Source organism: Diaporthe amygdali (assembly GCF_026229845.1).
Source record: "Diaporthe amygdali strain CAA958 chromosome Unknown NODE_7_length_1459731_cov_64_868725, whole genome shotgun sequence".
NCBI lineage: Eukaryota > Fungi > Ascomycota > Sordariomycetes > Diaporthales > Diaporthaceae > Diaporthe > Diaporthe amygdali.
This window is the reverse complement of record NW_026517027.1, coordinates 1,032,038-1,050,786: the sequence shown is the minus strand read 5'-3', so window position 1 is coordinate 1,050,786 and position 18,749 is coordinate 1,032,038. Positions and strand designations below refer to the sequence as shown.

The 18,749-nt window shown below is 51.4% G+C and overlaps 6 protein-coding genes across 6 annotated transcripts; 4 read left to right on the top strand and 2 right to left on the bottom strand.

Moving 5' to 3' along the window:
- Positions 1-358: 358 nt before the first annotated feature.
- On the top strand, positions 359-2,080 carry J7T55_013956 (uncharacterized protein; the record flags this gene model as incomplete). Its single annotated transcript, XM_053140880.1, has 1 exon — positions 359-2,080. The coding sequence occupies one exon, from the start codon at positions 359-361 to the stop codon at positions 2,078-2,080; it is 1,722 nt and encodes a 573-aa protein (XP_052996292.1).
- A 782-nt stretch (positions 2,081-2,862) lies between these two features.
- Positions 2,863-4,332, bottom strand: J7T55_013955 (uncharacterized protein; the record flags this gene model as incomplete). Its single annotated transcript, XM_053140879.1, has 1 exon — positions 2,863-4,332. The coding sequence occupies one exon, from the start codon at positions 4,330-4,332 to the stop codon at positions 2,863-2,865; it is 1,470 nt and encodes a 489-aa protein (XP_052996291.1).
- Positions 4,333-5,761: 1,429 nt separating this feature from the next.
- On the top strand, positions 5,762-8,700 carry J7T55_013954 (ABC1 family protein; the record flags this gene model as incomplete). The annotated part of the gene is made up of 2 exons (XM_053140878.1): positions 5,762-6,376; positions 7,159-8,700. The coding sequence occupies 2 exons, from the start codon at positions 5,762-5,764 to the stop codon at positions 8,698-8,700; spliced, it is 2,157 nt and encodes a 718-aa protein (XP_052996290.1).
- Positions 8,701-9,922: 1,222 nt separating this feature from the next.
- J7T55_013953 (peroxisomal copper amine oxidase) lies at positions 9,923-12,127 on the top strand (the record flags this gene model as incomplete). Its single annotated transcript, XM_053140877.1, has 3 exons — positions 9,923-10,225; positions 10,291-11,662; positions 11,724-12,127. 3 exons carry the CDS (start codon positions 9,923-9,925, stop codon positions 12,125-12,127), a joined length of 2,079 nt encoding a protein of 692 aa, XP_052996289.1.
- A 561-nt stretch (positions 12,128-12,688) lies between these two features.
- On the top strand, positions 12,689-13,128 carry J7T55_013952 (uncharacterized protein; the record flags this gene model as incomplete). The annotated part of the gene is made up of 2 exons (XM_053140875.1): positions 12,689-13,010; positions 13,097-13,128. 2 exons carry the CDS (start codon positions 12,689-12,691, stop codon positions 13,126-13,128), a joined length of 354 nt encoding a protein of 117 aa, XP_052996288.1.
- Positions 13,129-17,432: 4,304 nt separating this feature from the next.
- J7T55_013951 (uncharacterized protein) lies at positions 17,433-18,032 on the bottom strand (the record flags this gene model as incomplete). The annotated part of the gene is made up of 1 exon (XM_053140874.1): positions 17,433-18,032. One exon carries the CDS (start codon positions 18,030-18,032, stop codon positions 17,433-17,435), a length of 600 nt encoding a protein of 199 aa, XP_052996287.1.
- Between the last annotated feature and the right edge of the window lie 717 nt (positions 18,033-18,749).

The following is an 18,749-nucleotide window of genomic DNA, read 5'->3' as shown; positions in this document are numbered from 1 at the left end:
TTCTGGTATTGATCCGCAGACGTGGTAGGCACAGTAGCAGTCGAACATCAGTTGAATCTGATCCCTGGTGACATTTGAATACAGCCTTGTAAGCTGACAGCAAATAACACGCTAACAGGGACAGCTGCAAGTCTAGCGCCATTCGGATAGCAGCTCACCCCTGACCAGCTTATCGTTATCGGCGGAAGGGTCCCTAAGTTATTTTCCTAGGCGCTAGTTTCTGCAGCCAAGTTCAGCTGTGAATATCAAAAATAGTGCTGGCTGGCTGCACATGTCGATCCAGTCTTACTCTACAACAACCAAAGCCTTTGTTCTTCTTCTTGATGGCTGCACAAGATTTCGGGGACCATAGGAAGCCATGACGGATGCGCCTATGACAAAGACTGCTCACAAGGCTGAGGAACCCTATACACGTCTTCACATTGCGCCTCTGAATCCCGAACTCCTCAAGGTCATTGTACCACAAGCCGCACTCTCTAAAGCCCGCGCAATCTCGTACCATACCCTTCAGGCCTTTCCGGACAGGCCGTACGGCTTCATCGAGCTCGTCTCCACCGACGCCGAAAAGATCAAGAACAAACTCAACGGGGCAGTCCTGAAAGGCGTCAAGATTCGAGTTGAACCTGCCCGGCCGGACAACATGCCAAAGCCTGATCCTGACGCGCTGGTTGACGCAGCGGCCGGCCCTGATTCGGAGCGCAAGTCCAAGAAGTCTAAAGCAGAGAAGCGGGAGAAGAAGAGGAAGCGCGATCCGCAAGAGATTGTCGGCATCGAGCTAGAGGAGGGCCGCAAGGTCAAACGTGGGTGGACAGTGACTCCAGAGGAGGCAAAGTCAAAGAAGAAGAAGGAGAAGGAGAGAGAGAAGACCAAGTCAAAAGACAGCAAGAAGGAAAAGAAAGAGAAGAAAGACAAGAAAGAGAAAAAGAAGAGGAAGCGAGAGGCCGAATCCGAATACACCGATGGACCCGAGTGCTTGGTCAAGACCCAGATTCCTCCGAACAAGCGCGATGTGGTGAAGGGTGATGCACAGGAAGGGGAATCCAAGTCCAAGAAACACAAGAAGCATGATGTTGTTGTCCACGAATTCGAGAATACGACCAAGTTCCCCACGTACTTCAAGGCATCCAAGGGTGCTACGACATCCGGAACCGAATCCAACTTTGTGGAAGGCAAGGGCTGGGTGGACAGTAATGGTGTTGTGGTTGAGGAGATCAAAAGCACTAGGCCCACCGCGCTGCCCAGAATCCCGGTTGAGAAGAAGGCCGTTATGGAGGATGATGACACTACTAGCAGCAGTGGCAGTTCCTCGGACGACGCGGAGGAGGAATCGGAGGCCGAGGAAGATGCGGATGCTTCAAAGCAACAGACTCCTAGACTTGCACACCGCGCCCTCAAGTCTTTGGCTACAGACACTGCTACTAGTGCTGGCTTGGACAGCCCCCCGGATTCAGCCCGACCAAAGTCGGCGAGCTCAGCCAAGAGCCTGACAATCAAAATACCTCCAGCAACCCCTTCAGCAACAAAAGTTCACCCTCTCGAAGCCTTGTATAAACGACAAAAGCAAGACGAATCAGCTGTCAAAGCAGATGCTGAAGGTAATCAGACCTTTGCATTCTTCAGTGGACAAGATTTTGAGGACGAGGAGGATGATAACAATGAGGGCGTGGCTGGAGATGGCCCTGAAATGGACAATGACGAGAGCGGCAGCCAGGCAGGTCCCTCTCAGGGCATCCAGCTGCCCATGACACCTTTCTCCAAGCAAGACTGGGAGTGGCGAGGTACTCGCAGTGCAGCTCCCACCCCGGATACTGCACACCCCAGCCGCTACTCTAGATTATGGCCACCCAGAGATGCGAGTCCGGGCATCAAAGAGGGCGAGGAGGAGGAGGATGATGAGCTGGACAGTCCCGGAGGGGTGGCAACCGAGGGCGCCGGGGATGGCGAGCCTACCAACCCCAATACCGACTTCCAGAAGTGGTTCTACGAGAACAGGAGCGATCTGAGTCGGTCCTGGAGGAAGAGAAGAAAGGTGGCAGCCAAGCAGAAGAGGTACCGGGAGAACAAGGCCCGGGCAACCTAGTTAGTCACAAGCCTAGGTATTTCCACAACTTCTTCGTGTCTACATGTTCACGTTTGGTTGGCCATCCTGGTCATTTCAATCCTGTTCATTTGTACTACTGAGTATGGCTGCATGCTACAGCCTTGTTTCTTTATGCTCAATCCGCAGACTATGTGCCTTGTCTTGCTTGATGTATGCAGATGACTTCTGGCCATAAATATGTTTGATGCCCTTCCTTCATCCATAAATATGTTGTTGTTTGTTGACGTACAGATACAAGTTTCTCTACACTTCAAATCATTAAATCAATAGAGTTGAAACGTGCCGGGCAAGACTGTCCACGAAGAGATCGCCTCGAAGCCGGTTCATCCAGATATTTCCTCGGCGTAGGGTGCCTCAAGTGTGTTCACCCTAGAAAGACGGATTTTCCTAAGGTGTGTTCCCTCAAGACGATTTTCCCTCAAGGCGTGTTCCCTCAAGTGGTGTTTCCTCATCGCAGACGTATTTTCTTGAGGCAGACTGACTTAGTCCTCGGGACAAATTCCCTAGAGGCGGGGACCCCAAGGATGGAGACTGAAAAACAGGTCAAACAAAAACAAATACTGCAAAAGACGGGTATCGAAGAAACAAGTGGCCTCGGCACACATGACCGAACGACTGAGGAATCATGAAACAAAGACGGCATGGCGAAATGGGTGCCGTCAAGATTGGGGTGACAAGCATCGCATGAAAGTTGGAATGCCACAAGTATGGCCTCAAGTGCTGCAATCTTTTGCAACCTAACGACGGTACTCTTTTGCAACCTAACGACGGTACTCTCTGCCTCGATACTCTCTGCCTCGAGAGGGTGATGCAAGCTCAATTGGATAAGTCGGCCGAGGAGACTGGATCGATCCGGAATCACGACCGGTAACAGTGGTCGCGGGGCTGCTTCCTGTCATCAAGGGACTGTAATGCTGAGTGACATGGCCGGGTTCGTTGGCAGGGTTGGAAAGCTGGACAGCATCGCAAAGAGTGGTCATGATGCTCGCTCTGGTATCAGATTGTGTCACAGTTCCGCCTGAGGCCGTGGGTGGAAGCAGAGGCTCCCGCGACTCAAGACGAGGGACAGTCGGCTTCGGCGGAGGCGTGGGAGGTACGTCCGACAAGGGGCTGACTGAGCGAGGCGCAGACTGGAAAGAAATTGTAGTCATCCTGCTGACTGTGCTGTCCATGCGATTGACACCCGTAGCAGGTGGAACCGGGAAGCCAAGAGGCAAAGTCTGGGGCCGACCCTGTGGGAAAAACTGTGGCGAGTGCGCTGGCATAGGCCTGCTTAGTCCAGGATATGGAGTAGGCGGTCGCGGCGGCTGGTTCTCCAAGTCATCCAACTCGAACTCCTTAGGGTGAGGGAGATGACCGGGCGATTGGCTGCGAGACGGGACACCAGGAAGTCTTCTGGCAAAAGGAGAGCGGATGGTCCATGGGACTCGAACTCTTCTGGGCCGCCAGTTGAAGGATGCGGATCCACGGAGGATGTAGGCCAGTCCGGCTGTACTGAAGACACAGACAATTATGCTGAGGACTAACCATGCACCGTAACCAGGATGCACAGGTTTTCCTACCTGTCGCAAAACAGTGATTACGGCTCCTGCGGCAGTGGTCGAAAAGGAGCTGACTGCAAACAGGAAAACTGCGACGACCAATTGGACTAGTGACTTGATTCCGAGAACAAGGGCTGGTGCATCAGGACGAGGTGCAGCGCGCTCCCCTGCCTGTTCAACAGCATCGAGTTCTTCTCCCAGATGTCCTTCATCGCCCACAGGTCCAAAGTAGGGCATGCTAGAGGGTGGTCTGCTCAGACGTGATCCGACGCCAGGATGAGATGTAGCACGCCTCTCTGGTGGCATACATCCTAGGATCTCAAAGGATGAGCGGGTATCGCTGCGTGCAACAGGCGAAACTGGAGTGACATCCTGTCCGGTTTGAAGCTCGCTCTCCACGTTGTTCACATGGTTCGAAAGTTGAGGTGAGCTCGTCGGCAGTTCGTACACAGAGTTATGTATATCTGTGGCAGTCACCTGTGGTGTATTGGTTGGAGGCACTGTGCCAGGAAACCGAGGCGGCATACGAAATGCGACCGGTCCAAGGGGCCACTGGACTCCGTGTCTCTGCAGTTGCAAGTGGCGATTTAGCTCGTTTGAAGTGTAGTTCAACAGTTCCATGGTATCTGGACCGGTAAACAACGCGATCTCGGCCTCTGCATCCATGTTGTCGCTTGTAAAAGTAGTCATGGTTGCGGTTTTACTGTCTACATTGACAATTAGTACTATTGCGCTTGGATTGTCTCAAACACGGGGCATTATACAGATCTCAGAAATAGGGCGGTATTCACGTACCGTAGGCACTGTTGATGTCTTCAATTCCAAGACAGGTGAATTGTCGAGTCGACCCACGTAAGGCAATGGTTGAAACTGTTGCTGACGGACGCGCTTTGTCAGATGCTGTTCAGCTATGTCAATACAGCTGATATGAGCCAGTGAATGTAGGCCTTGAGACGAGAAAGCAGTTGAGAGATGTATGCGGGCAGGATTGAACAAACCTCAGGAACTCAGGCATTGATTTTGTCGCGCCGTGGATGCTGGATGTATCGTGATGAACGATCAGCGACAAGTGCAACCAATGTGAACACGGTCAACAAAGCAGATAGAATGTCTTGATGCCTTCAAGTGGTGCGAATGCTCAGTAGGTATCAAGCTGGCAATGGTCGCACGCGACGGCGAGTGGTGATTGGAAACAACACCAAGAGAGTCGTTGAAGCTGAATGGTTTGCCAGTGATGATACGTTGAAAGATGATGCTGACTGAAAGCAGTACGAATGCCTTCAACATGTATCGAGCTGGGAACGATGTTTGCGGGGTAGAAATGAGATCCAAAACCCAGAAGGTTGCTGGAGCCAATTGCTTTCCACTTATTGTGAACTTCTCCAGAGTACGTGAGAACTTGTGTGAGAAGCCTCAACGGGAACCCAAGCTGGCAGCGCGGGGTAGGGGCTGGATGCAAATATCGGAAATTTGTTCAAGGCGAAGATATTGACCGATACTACTGGACTGAGCAGACTCAGGAATGGGTTCCAGGCTGGGGCATTACCAGCGATTTCGTGTGAAGATTATCTGTCTCCAGTGCTTGATTGTTACCAGAACAACTAATCAGGCCCTGGAGGAGTTTATCTTTGCTGGAAAAGTGTTTATTTCGCCTGCGAGCTCTTCCTCCCCCATCCATGCCGCAGCCAGAGCACTGGGCTTCGGAGGAGGAGGAGGGAGAGCCGCAAGTAAACAAAACAACTTGTTTGCATGGTCACCACGGCCATTTCTAGAAGTGATATATAGTCACATCTGTCAACATATTCAGTCTCAATGTTCCAAAAGAGTTTTGATTCTTTCATCGCCATAAAAAGACGTCTAAAAGTTCTGTTTGAGGGAAGAGTACTCACAATGTTTGCCTTTCGGGGCTCAGCCAGGGCCAGCCGAGGTTTAGCCAGGATCCGGACGCTCGGACCACCCCGCAGCCCACTACGTCATTGGCTGTGAATCGTAGAGCTTTCGTAGACATGTGCTGATGCCCTTACCTGAGCCTGGCCCAACCTTCGCCCTTTCTTACCATGACATCCTCGTAAGACATGCCAACTACTATGTCGCAACACCGAGTACCGACTTCTTCGAGATGAGGTCCTTCTCCCTGGCACAAGGCCGACTCTCGTGCCTCCGGATACGTGGATCGATTCTCCAGTCGCCGACCTCGTCAGGCGCGGGCCCAAGCTCCAGTCTTGTCTGTCGGGTAGTGCGGATAAGCCAACAAAGAAGCCACACGAGTGGGCAATGGCAGAAGCAGTGGCAGAGGCAACGAAGTTGGCAATGGACCGTCCCGCCGCACCGAGGGCAAGCACCTCTGCTGTCCGCCGCCAAGGGCGCCGCGCTAGGAACAGCGGCTTTCGTCAAGCTCTCCGAGAGCGAGGAGGCATCTGGGGACACCGGGGAGATGCGCATGCTGGAGGCATCCCGCCAAGAGATAGCCAAGAAGGTCGAAGACAGCGATCGGGGGTTCTCGCGACTGCGGCACAAGGTCGTCTTGTTCCTCGACCTCTATGTCTGGGAGCCACTCTGCACCGGGTTCCGGTTCCTCCACCTTGCCGTCATCTTTGTACCAGTCATCCTTGCCATTCCAGCGATATGGATCGGCAGAAGACAAAAGGACCGCGATAACGAGCGAGCCGGTACGCTGTGGTGGTACAGCTTCCTTGTGAAGGGTATGGAGTGGGCTGGTCCAGCTTTCATCAAGGTGTGTACAAACCAGTTTTCGTTTTCCCGAATAGCAGAGCGAAGTGCGCGGTCTTCAATGACAGCCGCCACGAAGCAAGTGCTTCTGTCAGGAGTGAAGACGTGTTGAAGGACTCACGAGTAGTGTTCGTGGTCCTCACAATGCGAATCTTTAGACCGGTCTTTGAGATGTGCTGCAGGCTTCGGACTGGTGGAATGGTGTGGTTGGACAAGGCAATACTGAATGAAGTGCCCTTGGCGTCGAGATCGGCTCTCATATGTGTGGTCCTCGTGGAAGGGAAGACAGTTGATTGGACAGGAAGAAAGCCTAGTGGAGACGACGTGAGTCGAGTGGAAGGTAAGAGAGTCGAATGGAGGGACTTCAGTCCAGCGGCAAGAAGAAGACCACAGCGGCAGGGCGAGGCCCCGGAGGTAGGGGTGAGAGCCCAGTGGCAGGGAAGAGAACCAAGAATCAGCGAAGAAAGGCGAGATGGAATGAATGAGAGCCGCATTGAATGGAAGAGCAAAGAGCCAGGGACAGCTACCAGGCACTTGGTATCGAAGTGGCAAGCCAGGCTGTGCTCGGATCGGATCCGCACTATGAACCCGGCCTTCAACAGCACATCAGGTGCTGAACGATTGCGGTCATCGTTGCGAACACCTATGTTGCTGTCAGACCGAACGGTGGAGGCAAGTGCCGCTGGCCAAGCATTTGTGGAGGCCAAGTTGAGACCAGGCATAGAGCCGAGTCTTGATCACGTTTCAAGAGAGAAATAAGATAGTCGCTGACAACGTTTGTGATAGTTGGGTCAATGGGCCGCTTCCAGATCTGACATTTTCCCGACCGAGTTGTGCGAGATTATGTCGAAGCTGCATTCGGATGCTCCAGCTCACTCCATGCACGCGACCAAGCGCATCGTGCAAGCTGCATTCGGTGGTCGTCCATTCGAGGATGTCTTTGATGAGTTCGATGAAAAACCTCTTGGAGTGGGTGCCATTGCTCAGGTGTACAAGGCTAAGCTCAAGCCCGACTTGGCAGGGCCAGGAGACGCCGACCTGCGTGATGATGAAACTCGTGGGACAATACGGAAGAACGTGACGAGGAATGTTGGTACCGTTCTCAAGAGTACGCCGAAGCGGGTGCCTTCCTCTTATGTGGCTGTCAAAGTCCTGCACCCAGGGGTCGAACGCACAGTACGCCGGGACCTGCGCATTATGGGGGCTGTTGCGTCCGTGCTCAACTTCATCCCCACGATAGAATGGCTCTCTCTTCCCGACGAGGTTGAGCAGTTTGGGGAGATGATGAAACTGCAGCTCGACATGCGCATCGAGGCCGCAAACCTGACAATTTTCCGGAAGAACTTCAAGAATCGTACCACAGCTTGGTTCCCCTTCCCGTACACCGAGTTCACGACAAGGAATGTTTTGATCGAGGAGTTCGCCCACGGCATGCCTCTAGCTGACTTCTTGGAGAACGGAGGCGGTGTTTTCCAACGAGATATCGCCTCGGAGGGACTTGACGCCTTTCTACGCATGCTGCTGCTTGACAACTTCATACATGCCGATTTGCACCCGGGCAACATCATGGTGCGCTTCTATGAGGCTGAGCAGCCGGATCTGCCCTTGAAGCTACGTCTTCGCCACCAGGATGGTGAGGACCAGGCACTACCATCAGAGCAGAACGATGTGACAGAAAAGGTTCTCGCCAGGCTCCGACCGTTTCGCCACCAAAAGGATCCTGAGGCATGGAACGCCGAGCTAGCAAAGATTGACCGAGAGGGCTACAGACCGCAGCTGATTTTTATCGACACGGGCCTGGTCACGGAGCTGAATGAAACAAATCGCAGCAACTTTCTCGATCTTTTCCGGGCTGTTGCTGAATTTGATGGTTACAAGGCTGGCAATCTCATGTGCGAACGGTGCCGCCAGCCTGACGCTGTCATCAACAAGGAAGTCTTTGCTCTGAAAATGCAACACTTGGTGCTCGGAGTCAAGAGCCAGACTCTGGCATTAGGCAACTTGAAGATTGGCGACATATTAGAGAAGGTCCTTGACATGGTGCGAAGCCATCACGTTCGTCTCGAAGGTGACTTTGTCAATGTTGTCATCAGCATCTTCCTTCTCGAGGGCATCGGGCGGACGTTGGACCCCAATACAGATCTTCTGAGTAGCAGTCTGCCCATTTTGCGCCAATTGAGCGCTCAACAGGGCAAGGACATGGCCAAGGGAGGTGATTTTAGTATGATCATCTTGTGGATGGGTCTGGAGACCAGGAGGTTCCTTCAGATAAGTATCGATGATGTCTGTGACCCATTTCCTACGCTCTGTTGCATGGTCACTGGCTAATTATTGCATCTGCGAAACAGGTCGAGCGATGTGTAAAGTATGATCTCCTCTCACCCAACGTTTAGATGGCATAGTACATGCATGGCGGTGCAAACCAAGAGGGCGAAGACGGCGGCGTTTGGAGTTCTTCGCGTATGAAAGCATCGATGAAAACCAAGATGGAACACGCATTAGAATATGTCTCAGGGTATCAGAAAACAGCATGACGGGCACATAGAAGAGCTGCCAGTCAAAAGATACATCAGGCCTTTTCTAGATTATTCTCGGTCTGACATCTCAACATCCTCCTACTGAATTACAAATTCATTCACTGAGCCTGATGTGTCTGAGTGACTTTTCGAGTCTCCGCTTGAATATCAGTAGCCAGTGCTGTTCTATTAGATGTGACATGTCTTGGGTTCAGCAGCCCTCACTACTAATTCCCTAGGCGTGGAATGCTGTGAGAAGTATCAAGGGGCATCTAATTAGTAACAGCGTTTTCAAACTTCCTAGGTACCAAAGGCAAAGCTAAAAGATACAGGCGTCCTGGCTAATGTTGGAAAGTCCACGCGCGTTTCCTCACTTTATTAACCAAACCTGGCAAGTCTCCCAAGACCATGGAGCTAGATAGTTGGCCGCCAATCAAACCATATTATCCCCAGACAGCGCCGATATCAAAGCACTCTCGGGACGACAATGCGGGGCTGGCCGATCGCCTGCCTGAGTTCCGGGCAGACGGAATGGGGGACTGAATAAGTCGGTTATTGGCCCGACGACATCGGCGCCAGCTTATGGCAGCTTATCTCCCAGTGCGGAGGGGCGCGCCTATCGATGCTGGGCTTGTAGCTTTGATCGTGGCCCTATTCCGATCTTATCGACCCGCATAGTGGGCTTGGCCCGATTGCCGTTGTGAGATGCTGTTGCTAATTACAAGCACAACCATTGCACGCGATAGCTGTCACGGGTGAGCTTTATCGTTCATCAACCACATCACCCTGCAGCCCGTCAATGCCGGTCACGGATGTGGCTGAACACGCACTGTGGCATTTCAAGCTGCAGCTTACAGAAATATCACAGTTGAGGACGAGTCTCATTCATTCCAATTCTCCAAGTTCATCGCCTAACCATTGACCAAAACCACCGACCCCTCACATCATCTATATCCTTGTTCTTGGACCCACGTCTCACTTGTATCACAACATCTCAGTCCAACAAGCCGCAGCATAGCATCGTCGTCTTCAACATGGGCTCTTTAGCAAGCGAAATACCTCATCCCTTTGACCCTCTATCATTGGAAGAAATCGAGACAGTTATCACATCCGTCAAAAAGACACACGGAGATGTCTTCTTCAATGTCGTCTCACTGCACGAGCCGCGCAAGGCCGAGATGAGTGCGTGGCTTGCGGATCCAGAGAAGGCCCCCCGTCCAGTGAGAGTAGCGGATGTGGTAGTCATCGCCCCTGGCGGCAAGGTCTTTGATGGCCTGGTGGATATCAAAACGGCGAGCATCACGCACTGGGAACAGCTAGATGGCCTCCAGCCCATTGTGAGTTCGCAAGAAGCATCTCGTACCGGAATACAACCATGAATTAAATCTAATGACTTGAACAGATCACCATGGAAGAGCTACAAGCAGTGGAACATGTTTGCCGGACCGATCCTGGTGTGATCGAGCAGTGTCAGATCAGCGGGATCCCCAAGGAGGACATGCACAAGGTCTACTGCGACCCGTGGACAATCGGATTCGACGAGCGACATGGCTCAAAGGTCCGCTTGCAACAGGCACTCATGTACTACCGGCCCAACGTAGATGATTGCCAGTATCAGTATCCGCTAGACTTTTGCCCGATCTACGACTCCGACAAGCAGGCCATCATCGCTATTGATATACCCAAGGTGCGACGACCACTCAGCACGGCCCCTGCTATCAATTACACCCCCTCGCACGTCAACGAAAAGGAGGGCGGCTACAGAGATGATCTGAAGCCTATCAACATCACACAGCCCGAAGGTGTATCCTTCAAGTTGGCTGGAAGGGAGATTGAGTGGCAGAGTTGGAAGATGCACATTGGCTTCAACTACCGAGAAGGCATCGTCTTGAACAACATTACATACAACGACAAAGGAACAGTCCGCCCCATCTTCTACCGATTGTCACTGGCCGAGATGGTGGTACCTTACGGAAACCCCGAGCATCCGCACCAGCGGAAACATGCCTTCGACCTTGGCGAGTACGGTGGCGGATACATGACCAATAGTCTCGCACTCGGCTGCGATTGCAAGGGCAGCATCCACTACCTTGATGCGCATTTCCCTACTCGCGCAGGCGGCGTGCGAACCATCAAGAATGCCATTTGCATTCACGAGGAGGATGACGGGATTTTGTTCAAGCACAGCGACTTCAGAGACGATTCTGTGATCGTGACTCGGGCCCGCAAGCTCATCATCCAGCAGATCTTCACCGCAGCGAACTACGAGTACGCGATCCAGTGGGTCTTCCACCAAGACGGAACCATCCAGCCCGAGATCAAACTCACAGGCATCCTGAACACGTACGCCATGAATGCCGACGAGGACCCTTCGCCATGGGGAACACAGGTCTACCCGGGCGTCAACGCCCACAACCACCAGCATCTTTTCTGCCTGCGCATCAACCCTAACGTCGACGGACCCAACAACACGGTCTACATGACGGATACCGTACCGTCTGATGCCGCGGTCGGCAGCCCCGAGAATTACTACGGCAACGCTTTCTACGCCAAGAAGACCAAGCTCGCAACCACAGGCCAGTCAAAGACGAACTACAACGGTGCCACCTCGAGGACGTGGGATATCTGCAACGACAGCAAGCTTCACCCTTACAGCAAGAAGCCCTCGTCGTACAAGCTCGTCAGCAGGGAGGTGCCAAACTTACTGCCAAAGGAGGGCTCGCTAGTGTGGAAGAGGGCTGGATTCGCCAGACACGCCGTGCATGTGACAAAATGTGAGTTCTGAGTCCACCAGTGGATCGATTCAAGACAGTATAAGCTAACAACTTCCCACAGACTCCGACGACCAGCTCTGGCCCGCAGGCCGCCACGTCCCGCAGACCTCCGGAGAGCCATCACGCGGCCTGCCGGAGTGGATCGGCGAAGGCACCGAGTCCATCGACAACACGGACATCGTCCTCTGGCACACCTTCGGCGTGACGCACATCCCAGCGCCCGAGGACTTCCCCGTCATGCCCGCCGAGCCGATGACGCTGCTGCTGCGCCCGCGGAACTTCTTCACCAACAACCCTGTCATGAATGTCCCTCCGAGCTACGTCACCATCCCGAGCCAGATCGCGGCCAAGAAGGAGGCGATTATTGACGCTACGGATAAAGTTAGCAAGATGGCATTTGGTGAGAGCTGTTGCGCCGGGTCGAACGGCACGAATGGGGCAAACGGGTCGAATGGTGTTCATTAAGCGCAGATGTTGGACTTTGAGAGTTGATTTGTAGCTGGTCCACCAGCCCATTTAGGTTGTAACAAAATATTTGTTCACATGTTTATCTACAACAGCCATGTTTGCAAGGGCCTTATTTGCAATGTTTGTGAAGGGACCTTGTTGAGAATGATAATTTGTCTAGCAATTGATTCCCTGAGCACTCAATGAATTAAGTCACTGATTCTAAAAGATTTCGATGCCACATGGTGTAGATCTACCGAGCTATGTCTTCTCAAAATCCAAAGGGCTTCCTGAGATCTTTCCAAATGATATCCATCCTAGAGCGTGAAATAACCCAGCAGGTGAAATCTCCAAATGAGTATGCCGTGCTCATCAAAAAACTCCTTGACATGCATCCTGCTGTCATCAACGCTAATACTTGATTTTTGTAGCGCTTTTCAGCGTCATACCTGCCCTAACGTCTGTGGTTGTCGTTTCTGCCTGTTCCACTAGATTTGTGGTCTACCATCTCCGGCCTCTGGGATTGACGAGATGCATGCCTGTCACTCTCAAATCCACCCCTCGTGCTTTGACCTTGAAATGACCACTGTGGGGGGTACATCATTCTCGACGAGCCGGCGAAGTAGTCTCTTGCCGTGGTATTGGCGTATCGCGTACCACTTGAGCCTTCTACCTCAGGGCGGCGAGGCGGACAGCTACTCAATCGGCCGTCCTGGCTTTCTTGTCTTCGTGGTCTGTGTGCAGATCTGTGGGGTGGATGATGCCTGTAGTGCTCACTCTCTCTGGGCTCTCTGTCGCGTCGGCTTCGAGATCCTGACCTTCTTGGTAAGCTTGGCGACGGTGAATAATGTCCTGGCATACCTTGCTGACGACCTCGATCTTCCTGGGGTGGAGGATCCACGTAAGTTTCTCGGAGAATGTATTCGGGTTGACGAGATGGGGGTGCGCTGCGGCTCAAGGTGGAATAGCCCGAGCTGGCTGTGCTAGAATTGTCACGAGAGTTCGACGAAGGCGAATAGGCCCTATGATCTTGACATATCTGATTTTGAGCTGTACGGCTAGTGCTCGATTCCTCAGGTTGACCTTGATGCGGTTGGGACGCAACTCCATTAGTTAAATTTTGCCAGAATCGCTGGGAATATTCTACTGCTGACAACTCTGGCGATGGATCTAGAATTTGTGAGGATGGGGTGTCTGGACTGAGGGACTCTGGAGCTGGCTTAGTACCCCAGGCTTCCTTCCAAGTCTTGAGATCTAACTCTTCCAGAGTTGGGGAGTTCGGAGCTTGCGGTTCGTAGGTAAATGAAGCAGATCCTGATGGACTTGTTGGCATTTCCTCCATTTCCTCGACTGGAATTCGTTGTGGTCCGAAATCGGAAGATGTGACAGTATTTTGTGTTGAGAACTTTGGATTCGTGGGGTGCATTTCTTTGCCGTATCGGGGTGGTTCATACTCTTTGTTGTGTGTTGAAGGATCAGAGCTCCACTGAACGTATTTCGATCGAGGCTGATGTGTTTCGTTATTTGGTGACAGGTTTTCATGTTTCTTGCTGTAACGAGGACGATCATGTTCGTAGATACTGTCGTTATTGTGGGTAGTCCTGCTCGGAGAGCTTGAGGCATTAGAGCTATCGTGATGGTTACGATAGCCATCTCGATGGCGTTCATGTTTCACGTCCCTTATCTTGTTCCCGCCATGTCGACCCATGATTGAAGCCTTCAAAGAAATCAATATGCTTTGCGAAGAGAGGTGTTTCCTATCTTTCTGAATTTGGTCTTGGAATCTCGTTGTTTGATGTCCGGGCAGTGCTGGTCTTCGAATACTGAAACGCTTCTTGACAACAGACCTCAAATTCACTGATTCTTATATATCTTCGTAAAATCCAGCGTGTCACCGGTCGCAGGGACTCACTAAGCATTACTGAGACCAGAAATTCGGCTGTACGGCAAGTCATAACAATGAGTGACATGAGCATACAATATGAATGGATACATGACAGTTTAATCTATAGCCAATCTTCCATCCAGAGAAGACTTGTCGATCAAGAATCTCACACTTTCTAGATAACAAGACTAGTGAATGACAGTCTCTTCCATATCTATGACCAGGTTTTGTACAGCAATGAAGGCAACAGTACCAGATCGGTGACAACACAGCACAACCAAGATGCACTAATCATCCGGAATATGGCAGATTAAGTACAATAAAAAGAAAGATAAAGCAATATAAAAGACATTCCTCACTGATGCAAGATCACATTTGGTGTGCGAGAAAATACAAGAGTGTATCCTTTCCTTGGTTATATGATGTTGTTGATGCATGGAAACGTTACTTCTCGCAAGATCTGTTGGTGATCAATCAGCAATCTAGCTCTCATCTTAAACATGTATGTATCGTAGCCTATATATTTATCTATGAAAGATTAATAGGGGTTTGGTTGCAACTATAACTGTAGAGACAGAAAGCTGCCTCTGAAATTTTAAGTGGAATCCTTTTCATAGCTTTGGCATTTGCAATGCTTTGTAAGTCTATAAATGATGTATGGACTATTTTCACACTTTTAGCATCATCCTATCCAGCGTGGTAACTAGAAAACTTGGCCATAGGAGGACCACATGCAGACCCACACGGCAGAAGGATAGACCATTTATAGAAAGTCAGATTAATCCATCTCCACATTTAATGTCCTGGAAACACAATGGATACTGGGTAGGACGAGCACGATGGCTAACTGTAACACCAGCCAACGAGCAAGTCTCGGTGTCCAAGATCGCAAACTCATGTGAGGAACTGTTCTGGGCTTTCTGAAATTCTTGAATCAGCAAACAGGAAATGGCGTGCACGTCGAGGCAAGCAACAACATTGCTGCCTTCCCATAAGGGGAACGAGGAACCCGCAAGGACAGATCTCTCGATTGATTCCACTCTATAAAACACGATAGTGGAGACTTATGAAGGATGAATGACTTGATTTGTGACTACTACTACCCAGATATGAAGCCAAAAACGTAATTTTGGGCATGATCTGGGCGATGAGCTCGAGGTCTTGTGGGCCACAGAGTCTGCAGAAATCAACTGCTATGACACTCGTTTTCATAGAATAGCAAGGACTGTTTCATTCCTTTGCAATCCTATCATAGCGCTCAGGAATATATCAATCGAGAACGTGGTCTCGTATAGCTTTTCCTTTTGTGCCAGAGTGTGTAGATTGCAAAATAATCCAATCCAATGAAATTGTACTCGGGCCTCTGAACAGGACCTCATTCCTGGTCTTCAGCTGATGCATGAAGTCGCTTGTGCTCATGGTGACCGCCTATATATCAGCTATTTCGGCCTTGCGTCGCGAACATGGCCACGGGTGCATGTCTGGTCCGAATTGTGTGCCTATCTGGGCAAATTATTGTCCCTTAGGTCTTGTAAACCCGCTGAAGCCGCTGACCTGGATTCTCACCAATACAGAGTGAGAATTACAACTTCCTGATAATCCTCGAAGATCTACACTAGATATGTCGATGAAGGCAAAATCCAATTTGCGTGGTCGTCCGGGAATAGGATGTTTATGACGTGAAGGACGGCTTGAGCCGTGAGTCCGCGAGCCGTCCCTCTCCATTGAGCGCAAATCGACGCTACTACTCAAGCTTGAAATGGTACAACGTCCATGAAAGACTCGGATGCAACACTGGAACTCAGACAGATCATTGCAGAGACCACAACCGCTATGGGTCGAGGGTCTGACCTACAGCGAAGCTACCATCGGCGAAAACAAACCGGGGCTTCTTTTTCTGTGGATCGAAAGATTCTAAGGCGGGGGATGTCCGTTGAAGCTATACCTGCACCGTTGAATACCACGGCGGCTGGTGATCATTGTTACCATTGGATCCATCATCGAAGTTGGCCGGATCCGCTTCACTGAGGGTCCCACTAAGACATATAGCCTGAGACACATGCAGAGCACGATGGCATGATCTCAGGGCTAGGTTTATGTTCATTAGAGCGGAATTTACCGACCTCATACGTGGCGATGCGGATGTTAAGGAGTGAAATGGCACCTAATGACCAGGACAAGCAATAGCGTGTGTCTTCGCCTTCCTGAAAAAGATACCTGATAGAATTTGACAGCTTTCAGTTGTTGAAGATGCAGGGAGTGAAACGAACATCGTATCTATTGCCTTGAAAAAGAAGAATGATCGACTCTCCGGGCGGAACGTATGTTTGTGCTTGGATGTTTAAGTTTCACAATCACCATGTTGATTTGAGTCGACATGTTATTCTATCAACCAAATCTCTTGCCTAAAACATGATAATTATTACAAAAACGAGTGCTTAATATTTTCAAGGCATGAAAAGGAGCCCTGCCGAGCTTTTGTCGAGACACAACGAAGCATTGCGAGGGCCTCATCTCTCGAGAAGCCAGCCTCGAAGCGAAGGCCCGGATAGGAAATCGCCTTACTCGCCAGCGACACCTCTGCCAACTTGTCGTTCTGTGATAGGTCCCAAGCGAAGTTCCATTCTCAAGAGGCTGACTGCCGTGCGGCTCCGTACTCGTGCGGCTCAGGCATGCGGAAGCGGCTTTTACAATACTCATATCACCAGGCTAAAACGCCACAGCACGGACGCATCAAGTTTTGACAGCAGCTAGTCTAACAATGCGCGCCATTGGTTGTCGATCTTAGCAGCGGAGCCGTCCGTTAGGAGAAAAAAAAAAGTGGCATGACACAGGTGGCCCAGAATGCTGCTGTGTAATGCACACGAACCGCGTTTCTCCCAGAACCGGCAAGTTTCACATGCAACACTCAGCGGTTCTGGACACGCCGGGCCTTGTATTGACCAGGCAAATCGCTCGAATGCATGACAGTGGAGGTAGGAGTGGGTTGTACTGCATAGTGGCCTCTACAGAATCACATTCACGTCTGAGATTGGATGGGGCCAGCGATGTAACTGTGAAGTGGTCTAGAATGTTTGTATTCTTGGTCCGCATATTCTAACGGGCGGGAGAGTTTTCTTTCTCTCTGTCGATCCCGGGGCTTGCTCAGGTTAGCAACCCCCTTTCGCTCTCTGATTCTCATGCAGAGTTCTAATGATACAGCATGCAGCCATGCGTGATGATAGCAAGAATACATTTCCCTTCCTTCCAAACGCCATGGCTGCGCTCAAGCCCAATGCATGCAAAGTCAGTTTCCCACCGATTCCCACGATCCCCGTTAATGCTGGTTGGTATGTTGTCCGAAACGCCGTTATCAAAATGATTCCACCGATTTTATCGTCACTCGTAAGACAGTAGAGTTGTCTTCCCAATTATGCTTGTTTTGTAGTGTTTGTAGATTCATGCCTCCCATAAAGACATCATGGGGCCCTCGATGTGCTGGACGTGATGCTGCGCTGGGACCTTCTTGGCTGGGAGAGGCTTCTCCGTCCGCCTGCGCTTGTGCTCTGTAGTCGAGCTCGCCTGGGGGATCCAGAGCGACATGGAGGGGCCGTCGATCTCGGAGTCCCACTGCTCGTGGGCCGCGAACGTGCCGGCCCGCTCCCGCTTGTGCTCGTGGGCTAGGTGCTGCTGGGCGCGGTGGGCGGCCGTCTCCCTGCGGAGAGCCTCCCTGTTGAGGCAGAAGGGGAGCTCCTCTTGGCTGACGGACATGGCTCCGCTGTGGCGTCTGATGGGTGAGGGTGGCAGCTCGTCCTCGCTGAACTCGTCGTCGTCACCCAGCACGGCGCTGTCCTCGTCGGATTCGGACAGGGGCGACGCGGTCAGGGACGATCGCTTTGAGAAGGATGTGATTTGTGTGGTGATGAAGGATGTGTCGATTGGCTTCACGAATTGGGGACCATGGCAGAGCATGTTGTCGTCAAAAGAGCCGATGTAGAGAGGGCTGGTCTTTGGGAGTGTGGCACGGGTGTTGAAGGTGCGTGTTTGGATTTGAGCCATGACAATTTCGTTGATGGGTGTGTGTCTTGTTGGGCTAGAAAGAGTAGAGTTCAATCGTGACTTTTTGTAGTCTGGAATGGATTGATTATTGTATTGTTGCTTCAATGTTCAGGCTGTGTTGAGCTGATTGATGACTTCTACGGGGAGATGGATGGTGTGGGAGCACGGCTGAGATTCAAGATATTTAAACAGAATCTTGTGCAGCCGACCAATCCAACTAGGAAACGCATCTCGCAGGCTGAGATGCCGCGATGGGCTGATCGATGGGATCTAGAGGCATGTGGTGTCTCAGTCATTTCTCTAAACCCCAAGTCTCCCCCGGATTCGAGCCCACAATGACATTGGCATCAGGCGCAGACCAGGCCCCTTTGACGGGGAAGTCGTATGATCGGGGCCCCCCGGATGGGCTGACTGCGGGAGCGATAGTTGGCTATCCTGCAGTCTGCAGGTGAGCGTGCATCGGTGTTAGCTAGCAAACGCCCCTTTGCCTCCTCGGTTTCTGGGGCAAAGGTGGAGTGGGCTGGTTGGTTCCGGTAGAATCCGAAATCTACGCTGCCCCGAGATCATCTCTTAGCCATCCGCACAAGCACTAGACACGGGAACGGGACAGCTTGATTCTTTGTCCTTCTGATCTCTTAGCGATTGAACGAGAACGAGCTACGTTGGTTCGATTGAGCAACATAATGTGATGTGCCAAGACATGTACACACTCCATCT